We start from the raw sequence: 15,137 nt of genomic DNA on the forward strand, positions 1-15,137 counted from the left end.
TTCCAGTAAAAGCTGCAGCAGTTCTTTCACTGATTTCAGTAAAGGCCAGGGTTTTATTCTGCTTTTACTTGGGAGCTTCAAAATCAACGCAGTCATTGTGCTTCTACTCAAATATCCACACTGTTCTATTTGGTAATGACTGTAAAATTAGATCAAGATAGGAATTACAATAAAATTAAGTGCTTATATTGGAGAATATAATTTAAATGTCATAAATGCATATTTTCAGTAAGTAGAATTTAATATGCAACGTTTCTTGAAACAGGTCCCTCATTTGGAGAAGAAAATAAATCAGCTTTCGTGCAACAAATCCATTTGAAAACCAGTGTCTCCAAGGGTGTTGCATGTAGTTTCCAAGAACTGGGAAAAGTAATAGAATAGGAAAGGTACCACATTTTCGTCATGAGTCTTTTCACTGTAATGCTCACTACCCTGTAAACTTGACATTAATTCAGGCAGAGAACAGTTTATTGTTTAACATCAGCTGAGAACTTACTTCTCCCGAATTTCTATAATGATTTTCCTAGGATAATTTAATTTGACATACATCACTGTCTGACACTTCTTTGCCTGCCAGACCATGATAAAATCCAACTAACTCAAGTGTATTATTTCTTTTAAGTAATGGACTTTTTAGGAGGACAGTAAATACTTTAATATAAGGTTTTGTTATGCCAGGATTCTGCAGCTTTGTAATGAGCTTTTGGGGATTTTCAAAAGGTTAACAAGATTTATATTGTGGGATGTTTTTACATGAAGCTATGAATCACTCCATGATGGCTCTTATTACTTAGAAACGTATTTCTGAATATGCAGTTAAAATATCACACTTGCTAAGTTCTAGGTTACAGACACTCTGGGTTAATTTTACCCTTTTTTGGTTCAAAATTTAATGTTTTTAAAAGTGCTTTGTGAAAGTGCTATATAAATACCAAAGCCAAGTAGTCTGGGAAACATTTTGTAATGTTTCAAATTTTATGCAATTCTTTAATAATTTGTGTTTTCTTTCCAACTTACAAATACCTGCTGGTTTTTTCCTCAAAAGATCACATATTAAAAAAAAAAAAAAAAAGGAGAGGGGAGGGGGATTTGATTAGATTTCACAAAGAACAGAGAGAACAAACTTTTTTTTGTACTAGTAGTAGTATTTTTTTTTTTAGTTTTGTAGCATTTGCCAGTCATTTTAGGTACATTTCATTATGTTAATGCTGATATGTTTTTTCTGTTTTGTTTTTAATGATGTATCAGTATATTTAGTCCCTTTCTATAGTAGTTTTATTTAAGCCAGAGCTCTTTCTTTTGATAACTCATTTTTCTGAAACTTATTTCTGGTGGGAGCAGACTGTTGTGTTTTAAATTTTGAGTGTAATTCTTAGGCTGTGTAGCTGTGTTTCACTACTGACATCAGGTAAGGAAGACTGCAAAGTGTTGTCAGTATAAAATGTACTTGCTCATTTTGCAGGCAAGAAGTTTTAGAGTAGTTATTTTAAAGGAGTAAAATGTCCTTCTGTTTTTTCTAAGTTTTCTCCAATAGCCTATAATATAAAGCACTTTGCTGTGCTTGCCACAGGAGTTGCAGCCTGCCATTTTATGATATTCAAAAGCCTGACCACAGCTGCTGTTTAGCTCTTCTGATAACCGTATGTCAGAGCAATGAACTTAAAACACTTGTCCTTGGTATTGATCCTGATATGTAGAGAGGACTTTAATTTTTTTGGTGCCAGTTATGAAGCTGTTGGTAAACTGCAGGATCAATCCAATCAGGCATTTCCCAGTTATTTCTGTATAAAAAATACCTTTTGCATTCACTAAATGCACTTCTCATTATGTTCTTTAAAAGCATCAGATTTGCTGCAGTGCTATTGTAAAAGAAGACAAATGTTTAAGGAAATGTGTAAATTTTGCCAAACAAAAAGGCCTTTCACTCTTGCTTTGTTGTGTTTCTGAAAATGGTTTAGACCTGTACCAAACTTGAGTTTATTTGAAATTAAAAGAATTCTCTCCTCACATCCAAGTTTGTCTTTCTTACTGAAGAAGCTTTGATTGCATTGTTTGGGCAGACCTTATTTATTTATTTACCTTTTTGTCTATAACAAGTTACATATTTGTCAAGACTGCTGGTTTTAGTACCTTTGTTTCTTTTACCTGGCCATTACTCAAGCCTCAGTCCTTCAATGGGAGGTGTTATTTTAAGATACTGGCTATCTCTTTAAGCAGTTTTAGAACCAAAATAACTTGATCTCTTTCATCACCTTGAAAAAAAAAAAAAGCTTCAATTATGTGCATGTATCCCCAGGATTTTGTTAGCAAGCAGCACCCAAATATACTGTCCATTCTCCACTAGGAAGAAATGGAAGATCTAATGAGAGATTATGGAAAGACCATGTGAATTTATTTGAAAGCTCATGAGGAAAGTAATATTCAGAATCAGGATTTTAGAAAAAGGTGGCAGTGATCTAAATTGATTTGTAGAAGTGATTTGAGTGATTTCATAAATGGCTTCACTGTAACTTATTGCTTTTAAAGATGTGTTTTACATGTTTTGAGCCATATTCTGAAAGTGGTGTTTTGTCTTCTCACTTTTATTTTAGTAGGTTCCCAGGCATTACAAGAATTATCTAACACAACATGAAAAAAGTAAATATCCATTAACATTCCCTTATTCACACAAGGAGTAATCTGGAGAATGAGCCCTGGAGAGGTGGATTGCTGTCTGTGGGGAATTAAATCAATGTTGTTTTAAAACAAACATAGGGAGGTGGTTCTGCACATGAAGAGACAGACATTGGGATTCCTTGCTAGAGGGAGCTGTGAATACAAAAAATGTACACAAAAGTAGACTGGACTTTAGTTCAAAGGGAGATCCATTGGGTATTGCTGCATTTTAGAATGGCCATAAGGGCTCAGGCAGTCCCTTGGGCTGAGGAGTAGCTGGGGATTGAGAGACTCTTGGTGGAAGCTTTCATATGTGCTTGCTTTGTTCTGGGTATCCACTTATGACTCCTGTTGGAGAACAGCAGCCAGGTGAGCCCTCTGGTTCAGGTGTAGCTTCTTCTCAGAGAAACTCCCTCCCATGTGTCCTGTAGAACTATGAGAGGGAAGAATGCATTTAGCATCTATGTGGCTGTACTGGTTACCACCACCGTTCTGGTTCCATGGTGTGTCCTGGTATTTTACTGCTTTTCCCCATATAGCTTTGGTAATTCATTTCTTTTGGTAAGTTTGTTTTATCTATAGCTGCTACGAGATTCTGTATTGGGCTATACAATTCCTGTTCATTTCTCACAGGACAGGTTTTCAGAGAGCTCTTTACATACCGAAATCCTGAACCCTGAACCATTTGCTTCTCTGTGCTCAGAACCTGCCTCTGGTTAACTTACAGATGAACTGCCATGTTCTTCTGTGTATTCTTTTTCTCTAATTAATATTTTCTCATGTTTAGAAATTTGAGCATAATGTCAACCCCAGCTCTTGATGAGATAAGTGTATGTGTAATATTGCTTTAAAAGTTAATGGAAATTTAGCATGTTTTTAAAAAGTGATTGCACTGATTCACAGAGGAGCTCATTAAGATATATCAAGAATGAGGATAAAGCTATTACATTCTTTATTACGAGTTTCCTAGTATTGCCTTTTCTTACACATTAGAAACTGTTTACAAAGTTTATTGTAATTATCTGTGCACTCTTCTTTACTGGTGATTTAATACTTGTCCAAAAGACTGGAAATATTGAAATTTAATCTTGAAATCCATATTCTAAAATGTAATATATAAATATTTTATGCTATTGCCACTGCTAAAGCAAGTAGCAGAACAACAACCCTGGATTAAATAACCCTGGCTGTTTATTTCTACAAGCATACACATATTTACATGTTTCTGAAATATTGAAAACCACCTAATGGTTTCAGTAGACATTGCTCATTCTACCTGCTACAGTTCTTTCCACTCTACAGTTTTTTTCTTATAGGCATTGTAATTCTTATATTTTAAAAATTCAGGAAAGAAATCACATGTTTCAAAGGTTTTATTTAGCACATTTACAGAGGCAAAATTTGTATATTTAAGAAGAAGAGTCTGGCTAGTCTGTGTGAGTTGGGCTCCATCCTTCTGCTTATTCAATGATCATATGAGCCTAGTTTAAAAATTGTGAAACTCAATTGTGAAGTGTTTCCTTCTTTCATAAGGAAGCATAAGGAAAAAATGCTATGCTTTTTTGGAGGGGGGAGAAAATGGAAGGATAGGAGAGAAAAGAGGAAGAGGAGAGAAGAAGCAAAATAAAAGAGATAAAATAAAATGCTGTGAACTGACAGCAAGATTAATGAGAAGAAATGTAACCTTAGCCTTGTCCGGCACAGACGGTTTTGTCTTTCCCAACACAAACACACATGAAAACTTTACATGCTTTTATTTATAGTTACTTTGTGGAGTTTAAAATGCTGGAACAAAGTATGAATCAGGTGTTAACTTTACTAGGGACATGTCTTTTAATAGTATCTTGGTTGCTTTTTCCTTTTTTTCTCTCAGGTAATCAAGTAAAAATCCTCTAGTTTTATTGGACTGGATCCATATAAAGCTAGGCTGCTTCATCAACCTACTGTGCACGCCTCAGTCCTAATCCTGAATACATTTGCCTTAGTTGATCTCTCTGAAGCCAACCCACTTCAGTGTCCTTATATGCTTGCATACTTCATGGCAAAACAAAAAAAAAAAAACCAAACCAGTGAAATGCTGTTGTCTTTGCTGCTCTTTTTCAGTAAACCTCAAATATCCAGAGAGGGAAAACTTTATTATGTACATTTTGCAATCAAGTAAGTTAATGACAATTCAGGGATCCCTAATTTGCTTTCCTACTTGCCACTGTTTTGGTCAGCTACAAATTTAAATACTGTATAGAGAGATTTTTCAGTGGAAATTCTGCTGTGAGCAGTTTTGGAATGTAAAATAACTTTTTTTTTTTTTTTTTTTAGAGGAAGTGTCTTTATAACTGGGAAAACAGCGATCCTCTGACATCCCAGAACTGTTAATTTACCTTTTGTCTAAGTGACAGCCTGTTGCTGAGGGTGAAAAATAAATGTTTGCACTCCCCTAAAAAGTGTGAGCAATGTAGTCAGTCTCTTAGGGGCAGGGTCTGATTGCCTGTGTGGTCACAGCAGCTTTCATCACCAATGGATCTAGCTGTTAACTGGAGCTACTGTGGTATAAAGCAATAATAGTAATAATGGTAATGCAAATCCAGCCTTGATTGCAACAGGGCAGATCCCAAGCAAGGAAAATTAGTGTAGCTGTCAGGGCACAGCAGAGGGAATTTAATGCAGTACCTCCAGGGTTGTTGTGAGCATGGGGAGCAGCACTCTTTCAGTGTGGTTCTTGGTCCTCTTTTGTGCACTCTGAGTTTTTGTCAGGATCAAAGTTCAGGGCTGGTACACAGCTCATTCCAGCGGGAAACACTGTCTTCCTGGCTGGCTGGCTACCACCTTCCATCTTTCTGGAGATACAACTTAATGCCTCTCTTCACTTGAGTTGTACTAAAAATGGGAGAGATTTTTGTGTACTGCTTCTTTGACCTCTCTTAGCAGATACTAGTAGAAAATTGGGGAAAAAAAGCCACAAAACTGAGATGAAAACAAATAAATTGTTCCATATCTTTTCTGTAGTCCTTTATATATTGACATTCAGATAACACTGCATGTCTGAGAATAGGCCAACCTTTACAATTACCCATTAAGGAGTATTTGCTTTGGCCTGTAATAAAAGAATTCTGAGGGCTCCCCCTTGCCTATCCTTTTAGTTAAGCTTAATGGGCAGTTCATCTGATAAAACTTTTCTCTTTCTGTAAAAAGAAACTTGCCTTAAAAAAAAACCGTCTGATGGGAATTTGAGGAAGTGTTTTGACCTGTTGACTGCTGACATGCCAGTTATTGCTACAATGTGCATTTTGAAATTGCTTGATGATTCCTTGATGAGAAGAGCTCTGGCCCTGCTTGTTAGTCCCCCTTAAGTCTGAAACAGGGCCTGTGGTTTTAGTCATGGTTCATCCCAGGAGGCTGTACTGTTTCCTGCCTTGATTATACCCATTTTAACAGTAGCTAGAGGGAGAGAGAGATGCTTCTCTTATAGGTAAGAAGTGGAGACAAAATTACATTTTATTATCCTTTATCAAAGATTTTGGCTTGACAAGACCAAAAGCAGATGTTCAACTGTGGTTTTTTTTTGTTAAAAAAAAAGGAAAAAAAGCCTTTGAGAAATTCAGGCAATATATGTTAGAGCCAGTGAAGTAGAATAAATAATGTAGTCCTCTCATGAAAATAATTTAACAATATAATAAGAAGAATAGTAATTTAAGACGTAAACATCTGCTGTGCCTCAGCATATGAAGTACAAGAATAGAAGACAAAATATCAAAGCCCTCAGTGGTAGTTCCTTGCAATTTAATCTTTGAGTAGCAAAACTTGAATGTGTAATGTCCCTCGTGACTGAGGAGAATTTGTGAAATAAAGTGGAAACTTGTAAAATTAAATGAACTGTAACTAACATGGCAGGTAAAATAGTGAGACAAATATCAGAGGGAACTAAAAGAGAGCATTTAGCTTCTTGATGTTTGGCTAGCTTTGGTAAACTCTGCCTGGGTAAATTCCAAATTATGGAAGATAAAATAGAATCAATTTCTTATAGTTTAAATGCATCTATGATCATATTTCAAAGTCCCACAGATGCTTTGCAAACAAAAAAATTGGAAAATATGTTTTGATTTTATTTTTTAAGTTATGAAAGGTTTTGGAGTTTAAAGGTAGAAATCTGTAAGCCTTGTGTGACACCCTCTCTGAATCCTTGGGGAACAGAATTTTTACCATAGTCATGAATGTATGGGTTTTGATTAAAATCAAAGGTAACAGAAATCCTCATAGGCTAAATGACAGCAAAGGTGGCCTGCTCAAGGAGCTGACAAAGCATGGATCTATTTATGAGTGTATTATAGACATGCCTACATTTTATATATATATATATTGCACATGCCTGACTCCCGCATTTTGTGAAGATGCAATATCACCCACGTAGGCAGTTAATCAGGGTGTACTGAACCAAGTACACTGTTTGAGGTTATGCAAAGTTTAGAGGAAGGGTGGGTTGTAGTGCACAGTTCCTCATTGTGCCACAGAAAATGAAGTGTGTAAGTTCAGATCTTAGAGGCACGTTCTCAGTTCCCAGAGGGCCTTATCTGAGAAATCCTATCTCTTCCTTTGTGCTTAAATTTATGAAGTCAAGAGAATATCAAAGTGTTAAAATGATGAAAAAAAGTTTTATATTCTGTTCTTTTATATATTTTTTTTAATTGCCTAGTATTTCTGGGTTACTTTCACTGTTCTATTTTAAACTGATTATCCTCCTACAAGTGATATTCTCTTGCCATATTACCTACATTTAGAATTAGTTTTTAATTTACTTAGAAAATGATGTCTGAACTAAGAGCAGTTCTGTAAAGTTAGAAGTAAGTAGGTAAGGGAAGATTATGTAGGTAACTTACCTGCCTTTTGCATTGAAGTCCATGATGCCAGGTACTTTCTCAAATTTTTGTTTTTGATGTCCAGCTGAGATACAGTCAGTAGAAGAAACAGACTTGTAGCTGCAAATGTCAGGTGAGCTTGTATTCCTAGCAGCAAAAAGGTGTTTACATCTAAAATTAAATAACATACTGAGGAAAGCTGTATGCACATACAGAAATTAAAATAGGAAAACAGTATTTAAAGCTAACCATGATTAAGTTTTCTGAATTTATCCTGTACTAACAATATTCCACTTAAGAGAAGTCCTAAGACAAAGGATTCAGAATCAGCAATATTATGATAGATCTGGTAATGGAAATCCCAATTTACTTTGAATAATTTTTTTCTGGAAATTAATGACTTGGCATGCCCTTACTAATATGTTACTTTACTGAGTGAAATGTATGTTAAATTGACTCTTAGGCTGATTATAACAACAGAATCTTACTATGATTAAAACCACTGTGAGTATCAGTCATCACATGTCTGGAATTTGCTGTTTTCTTTATGCAAGTTAAACAGCTATTTTGTATTTGAATTTTGTTATATATAATATAAAATAAAATAATTTCTTAAATACAAAATATGATCTTTGATGGGTCATTTCTACTGATTTTAGTTTTGCTGCCCAGAAATAGAAATTGGGCTATATTTAGTTTTACAAATTTGTCAGCTAGTGGTATCTCAGTTTCTTCTATACCAAAGAATAAGCAATGGCCAGTTAGATGAAATCATTCAGCTTTAGTATTTTTCATTATCCTCACTGGAACCAAGTGTCCGTGCTCCTGTGATAAAATTAGCATCTCTGATACTCCACTGTGACCACAGGCGGAGAAAGGCAGTAGGTAGCAAAAGCGGAACTGCTAAGCATGCCCACATAAGAATGTCACACTTAGGTAACTGAGTGTCCCTCAGGTCAGCCTACGATAAGAGCAAAGTCAAACAAGGCTGAATCCTTGATGTTTTGTGTTTTAAGTATCTGAAAATTGTTCACGACCAGCCTCGACCTACAAGACCTCAAATGATCATATGAGCAAGGCAATAAATTGGTGGTAACTTGCCCTGGGGCCCATGTTGTAGTTGTGATGTGCAAGATGCATCTAGTGTTAGCCTGTCCACATAGATCTGCCTGCTTTTTCAGGATTCTCAGACAGGAAAATTTTATATTCACTTCTACTGAAGGGGAACTATGGTGGCTGAATGGGCATGGCTGAAGGGTTCTGCATCATATCAGTGCAGTCCAGTGGAGATGCACGGGAATACCACAGCATCAGGAGAGCTGGGGAACCACTTGCTTTCCAAAACTCCACACCTGAGCAAGATTTTGGCAAAGCCAACGGTTTGTAGCCCTGCAGTATTTGCCAAATATCCAGGACGTGGCCTCCTGTTGTGGGACAGACTGATTCACCTTCCTGACAGAAATCAGAAATGGAATGTTGTGGGCATAACAGAAAATCATTTCTGTAGGAAAAGACACTTCAAAAATTATGATATCCAGAGGAATGGACAGCAGCTTTCACAGTGCCGACATGCTTCAACTTGGACTAGTACAATTTTACAGCCAGGCTATACAAAAGCAAACTTTCAAATCATGTCTGGTGCCCAAGAATACCAAAAAGAAGAAAAAAAGGGTAAAGGTAACTGACATTATCATGCAGAGAACAGCAAATGCTGTATTTAGGAGAAACAGAAAGCAAAACCAGGTTATGTCTTTGTTTACTGTCAGGAGTTTGGCCATTGGTAAAAGCATTGTTATGTGGGGATGTTTTCTAGCTACCAACCTTTTTTAAATTTTTTTTTTATCAGTGATAATTGTGGTTTTTAGTTTTCTCTTCTACTTAATTTAATAGCTTTGTGAAGAGCCCTTATGACAATGTGGTGAGTACTTACCGGGGTTTTCTGTGTGATGCCTAACACAAAACAATATCTCTTATTTTAAAGCTTTTAAAAAGTATTTTTCTCTCTCTTTATGATCTTTATAAGCTGATCAAAAATCTTTTCTGAACTTGGCCTTTTTTTTAAAGCATATATTTGATACAATAAAAATGCAAAGACAAAAGAAAACCTTTTTTTCTACTTTCAGGGTGTTCAGCTTTCACCTCCGACTCTGTTGTTAGCCTTCTTTCTTAATATTAACCATACCCAATGCCTCAGTAAGTGCATGTACAGAGCTCAAGTGAGACTTCTTGTTAGGAATATTCCCTGCCTCACTAGTCAGGAGAATAAACCATTTTCTCTGGGGTAGGTTGTTTTGTTCACATCAGCACAGCATTGAAGGAATTAGTTTTAAGAATCACAGTTGCTAAGGTATTAGCACAAATGTAGTGCTTAAGTTATTCTTATTCCTCTTTAAACTTGGATAAATAGTTCTTCATTGCTCTTCACCTAAAAAATAATTACTGTATATTGGGGGGGGATTACATGTTGTTTTTTTTTACTTAAGTCTTGCATCACTCCAGGAAGAAAGATTACAGTGTCAGGCAGGATATCACCTCATGAAAAAGTTAAACTGGTCTAAGTACCTGATTTCTTTAGATTTAGTTGTGCTTTACCTCAGAATGCCTCTTTGCTAACAGATGTCAGGTGTTGATCGCTTTAACGTCTTACTAAGGGCTGTCAGGAGGCTACCAAACCCAGACAGTCCCATCCAGGAGCCTGTAATTATGTTATGTCAAGCTAAATTAGCCTGTTTTCTGCTTGGTTTTATTTTTGAACAAATGAAACTTCTTACCTTGATGTTTTCATGTGAAGTAGAGGCAGGGAATGACTCAAAAAAGGTACATGTTTTAAGTATTGGCCATTACTTTCTCAAGAGATAAGCTCTGTAATTAACTGATGTCTGGTAACAGGGTCTTCCATTTATGATATATGGGAAGGCTTAACAAACTGGATTGTCTGGGTCACAGGTCTATAATTGCTGTTAGTAATATTTGTTCAGGGACCATCTTAAAAGTTGTCCAAACTATTCAAGAATTTTGTTTGCCTGTTTGTTGGCTGACGTCTCAAGGAGCAAACGCTTTCTGGCAAGACCGTGTGCTACCTATCCATGTCATGAATAGTGCAAGAAAAAGCAAGCACAAACCCTGGAGGAGTCCTGATCAGAAAAGAGCAAGTTCCATTCTCGTTTTACCAAATTTATTCAAGGTGTTGAAAATATTTTGAGGGATAACTGGAATTGTAGTGAATCTGAATGTTTAAATATAAACTATGACATTCTTTGTTATTCAAGCAGACTAATGAGTCTGAAGTATTTCAATAAAAGGCACATCACACTGGCATTTTATGAGTCACAGATAAATTTAGTGTCATGTCATAACCGAGGTACAGTGGGTTTTGTGAGAGGAACAGTTTTAGAGAAATAACTAAGTTAGTAAGTTGGTACACGTGGAGAAAAGAAGTGTGCCGTTGTCTAAGTAAGATTTTCATCTAGTTTGTACCACAGGGCACAATCTTTGAATTGGTTTGAATCTTCCTGCATCTGTTGCAAACTGAAGGAAATAATTTTATGTCAGAAAAATTCAGCTTTTTTTCCTTCAACTATTGTAAATGTAGCATAGACAAAATGATGATTTTTTTCATGTCTTATCTTCCACTGAGACATACTCCAGGAACTGTCAAATGCTGTTGTGACTTTTCAGCACTAGAATTCCATAATCCTACCTACCTTGTAATTTAGTGACAAGTAGAGTTTTCAAAATAAAATAAACACCATGAAGAGTTAATTTTCTGTTCTTTTAAATGCTTGTTGTTATTTTGGATTCTGATGTTTAAGGTTTTCTTAGTTTAATCTCTAAGTTTACATAGTCATACTTCTGAGGGACCATTTTGAGTCTTCGATCATAGTGCATAAAGTGAATGAATAAGGTGGTGCAAATACATACATTAAAGAGAGATGGTAACTCATTGTGTGGGCACTGAGATAGTTGTATTTGACAACTTATGGGTGTTGCAAAAGCCATATTAGTGGTTTTGCTCAAAAGCTGTTGCAGTTTTCAGTATGTGTTCCTTATGATATGAGGAGTGCTGATTTTCATTTGCTCAGAAAAGCCATGATCTAATTTCTTTTTTTTTTTCCCAAAACCATCAGAGGTGGCTGAGACAATTCAGGCAACAATAAAATCAATAAATAGGAAATATAACAGTTATTTTGTAATGTGTAAAAATTCGTTTTACAAAACTGATAATAGAGGCATACAAAACTGTGAAGAGTTCAGAATGGTATGTTTAATCTTTGCAACTGCATGTTTAAATGTGCAAATTTTTTTAGTAAATCCTGGATTTTTATTCATCTTTATGCATGAAGTCTGAGCAGCAACCAATATAAGATCCTTCCATTTGGTCCTTCGAAGTGGCACTCTGCCCTGACTGATTTCTGATTTGAATGCTCTGCAATACCTCCTGCGTACTGACACAATCTTTTAGAATGGCATGTAGGGGCCCTATCTGCAGCGTTGCGATACCCAGGACTCTAGACCAGGGGTGCACAGTTTGGAGAAAAGTCAGGAGAATAGGACTCTTGCAGGTAATATTCCACAGCAGATTAAATTGCACTGCATGATACTTCTTTTTTCTGTGTCAGGGACTTCTGTTGGTTGGGCTGTAGCGTACAGAGGGACGCTACAGGATTTTTGCCTTTCCTTAACATTTCTGTGAGTTCATTTTGGTGGGTTTTGTAACTGAGCCAAGTCACAAGGGAGTAAGTGCATCTTAATTGGGGTATTTGGTTGTTTGTAATTAAAAATCTTAGTCATAATTTGTAGAACAGGAGTTAATGAAGAGCTGAATGGTGTAGTGTAAGGCGGTCTCTTCTGCAGATTCCCCCTTTCAGGTATTCACAGCCTGATTTCTGCCTTTCCAGTTAATATCACTGACTGCATTTGACTTACTTCTGATTTACACCAGGGTGAGTATATAAAAACCTTTGGGGCATTCCAGACACAAGTTCAACAAGTAATTCCTGCCTTTTTTAGAACAATGGACTAACACCTTAGACTGTGAGAGGTTTGAGCTTTGGTTCCTCTGCCATTACAGTATCAAAATTTCTGTTTTATTCCTGGCCTGTTTGCTTGAATTGAAGGGTTTATTCTGATGGTGATTAACTTCATGTGTTCACATAATCAGACACGTGTGAACTCTTAAAATTCCAAGTGTGATATTACATTGCTGGAGGCAAAAAAACTCAGCATGACATGATGTAAAGACACAAATATTCAAATAGGAATACAAAACAAAGAAAAGCTGTTAATATTATTCTACTCAACTTTCAGACTTTTGAAAAAGACACTGTCTGACTGTCTTGTATCAGACAATTTAATTCAAAGGTGTACATGAAATAAATGTACAGAATTGGACCCTAAAAGATTAAAATGAAAATAATTTAGGAACATTTCAGTTTTTAAAATCTTTGCAGTGTTCTTTGAACTGATTTGTTTCCAAGGGAACAACAATCTACAGAGCTACAAATCTCTTTAATAGTAACATATCACAGGTAAGAAACCCACATTCCCTGGCAGTGTTCATAATTTATTTTTTGCTTGTTGGAAAAGTAATTTTTCATTTTTTCCTCATCCTTCATAGTTTCATGTAATTTAATTTCCTTGTGGTGTTAGAGGAACTCTTGACAAAAATAGTACATGTGACATATTATTGATATAGGAATGGAAAATAAGAAATGTTTGAGGGATTTATTTTGGAATAGAAAGTAAGTCACAGGCTGTGCCATGTTGAAATACCATTTCCTCAGGTGCCATCCTGGCTGGAGCAGCTCTGCCTACATAAGGCTTCAATTCTGTTTAGTTTTTCAGTAACAAACCTAAATCCAGTCAGAGGGGGAAAAAACAAGAAAAGAAAAGATTTGTGGGAATTTTGACTTTGCTGGCAAAGCAAATCCACATGGGAAAAATTCTCACTAAGAATTTAAAGCCCAGCTCTCCAAAGCTTTCTGGATGGTATAAAAGTATCTAGGTATTGTGATCTGCTAACCTGTAAAACACAGCCTCACCTCTGTGGGAGCTCTACATAAATTCCTGTTGGTGGTACACGAGATCTTTTTGTGGTAAATGAACAACCCAGGTACAGTACTTAGGAATGTTTTATTGGGAACATGGAGAAGTAAGCTCCACAAGCTGTATATGTTATATACACTACAGCTTTACCAACCCATCCCCTCAGTGGGAATGGTTTCGGGTTTTTAGTATAAACAACTATTGCAGAATTTTTTGAATGAAATAAAGGCATTTTTATGAAGCGCCAAACATCTATTATTGAAAAATCAGATCTTTCATGAGAGATGCTTTTTATCACAGACAAACTCACTGTTTGTAAAATCTAGATGATGGGCCTGAACTAAAATGAAAATTAACTTTTATTTTGTGCTTTTTCACACTGTGTTTTACAGTGGTATTTGTTGAGTTAGACAATGGTAAATGAATGAGGGTTCGTTAGGGTTTTACTTGTTGGATTTCAGTAACTGTTTGTGGTCTTCATGAAATAAAATGATTAAATTATTAGAGGAGAACAAGTTCATTTTGAGGGCAAGTTCATTGACATCAGTAGCACTGATCTCAATAGAGTTTAGTTTGACTTACCAAATGTATTATTATTTTATGAGCAAGTTAATAAGAAATGCATGATAAAGATGCTTCTTTTATAGTTAGAGAGGGAAGAAAAACTCCAAATATTAATTTTAACTTCTCTGATCATTGGAAGGACTTGTCCTGGATTTGTTAGTTAATTAGACATTAACTGGAAATGCTGATTATTTAGATAGGTTAGTTACTGTTATATGTCGGAAGGGAAAATGTCTCTCTGTTGGCTGTTTTTATTAGTCTGAAATATTTAGCAATATTGGATAGGGAAAAATATGGATATGTCACACCCAGTTCTTACTTATTGCACTGAACTTTTGGAGACTATTTAAGAGTATGTTCATCAAGATTGTTAGATGTATGCTTAAGATCCTAGAAGAAAAAGGGCCAAGTTACATGGTAATTTTGGCAATCCTGTAGTTTAAAATTAGTGAAATAAGAAAGCTCTCATTATCAAATCAGTAATAACTAACTCCCTAATAATAAGAACAGATATTAGAAAGGGATACCGGTTTATTACTGACTTCACAAGTTTAACTGTATCTTAGCTGTGCTGTAAAGAAAAAACACATTTTTCCTCATTAAAAAACAAACAGCAGTTAATAGAAGTTAAAAATAAAATATTATTTTTTAGATGAAAAAAGAATGGCTGATTAAAGAAGGTGTAATAACCATACTGAAGTTTGGGTTTCATTAAGCAATTAAAATATCATACAGTTTTTGTTGTAGTGGCATTGTCATGTTCATAGTTCATAGGTGAGCCAAAACGAGCAAAAAACATTCCTTCCTTTCCTTGCTCTATTATCAGAAAAAAAGCTCTTCTAAAACTACTTCATTACTGAAACAGAAAAGATAACAAAGCAGAATAGCAAAGCAATTGGCTTATTGATAATATTTGAGCCATGTTCTTTTTGTTGATTATATTATTTTGAAGTTTCCCACCTGTTGAACTAAATAGAAATTACTTCTTGAAATCACTGAAGTTTAGAAAAGCCGCTTTCCCGT

The 15,137-nt window shown here is 35.6% G+C and overlaps 1 protein-coding gene across 13 annotated transcripts in view; it reads left to right on the forward strand.

Moving 5' to 3' along the window:
• THRB (thyroid hormone receptor beta) overlaps window positions 1–15,137 on the forward strand; it is a 163,638-nt gene that overhangs the window by 122,235 nt on the left and 26,266 nt on the right. The window contains exon 1 of one of the 13 annotated variants that reach the window (XM_068206994.1): window positions 7,493–9,182. The exons of the other annotated variants lie outside the window; for them this stretch is intronic. Coding sequence (XP_068063095.1) covers window positions 8,735–9,182 — 448 coding nt within the window. The 5' untranslated portion in view covers window positions 7,493–8,734. Of the gene's footprint in view, window positions 1–7,492; window positions 9,183–15,137 lie in introns of those variants that run through there. 13 annotated transcript variants of the gene reach the window in all.

The sequence above is a fragment of the Anomalospiza imberbis genome, chromosome 1 (assembly GCF_031753505.1).
Source record: "Anomalospiza imberbis isolate Cuckoo-Finch-1a 21T00152 chromosome 1, ASM3175350v1, whole genome shotgun sequence".
NCBI classification, from domain to species: domain Eukaryota; kingdom Metazoa; phylum Chordata; class Aves; order Passeriformes; family Viduidae; genus Anomalospiza; species Anomalospiza imberbis.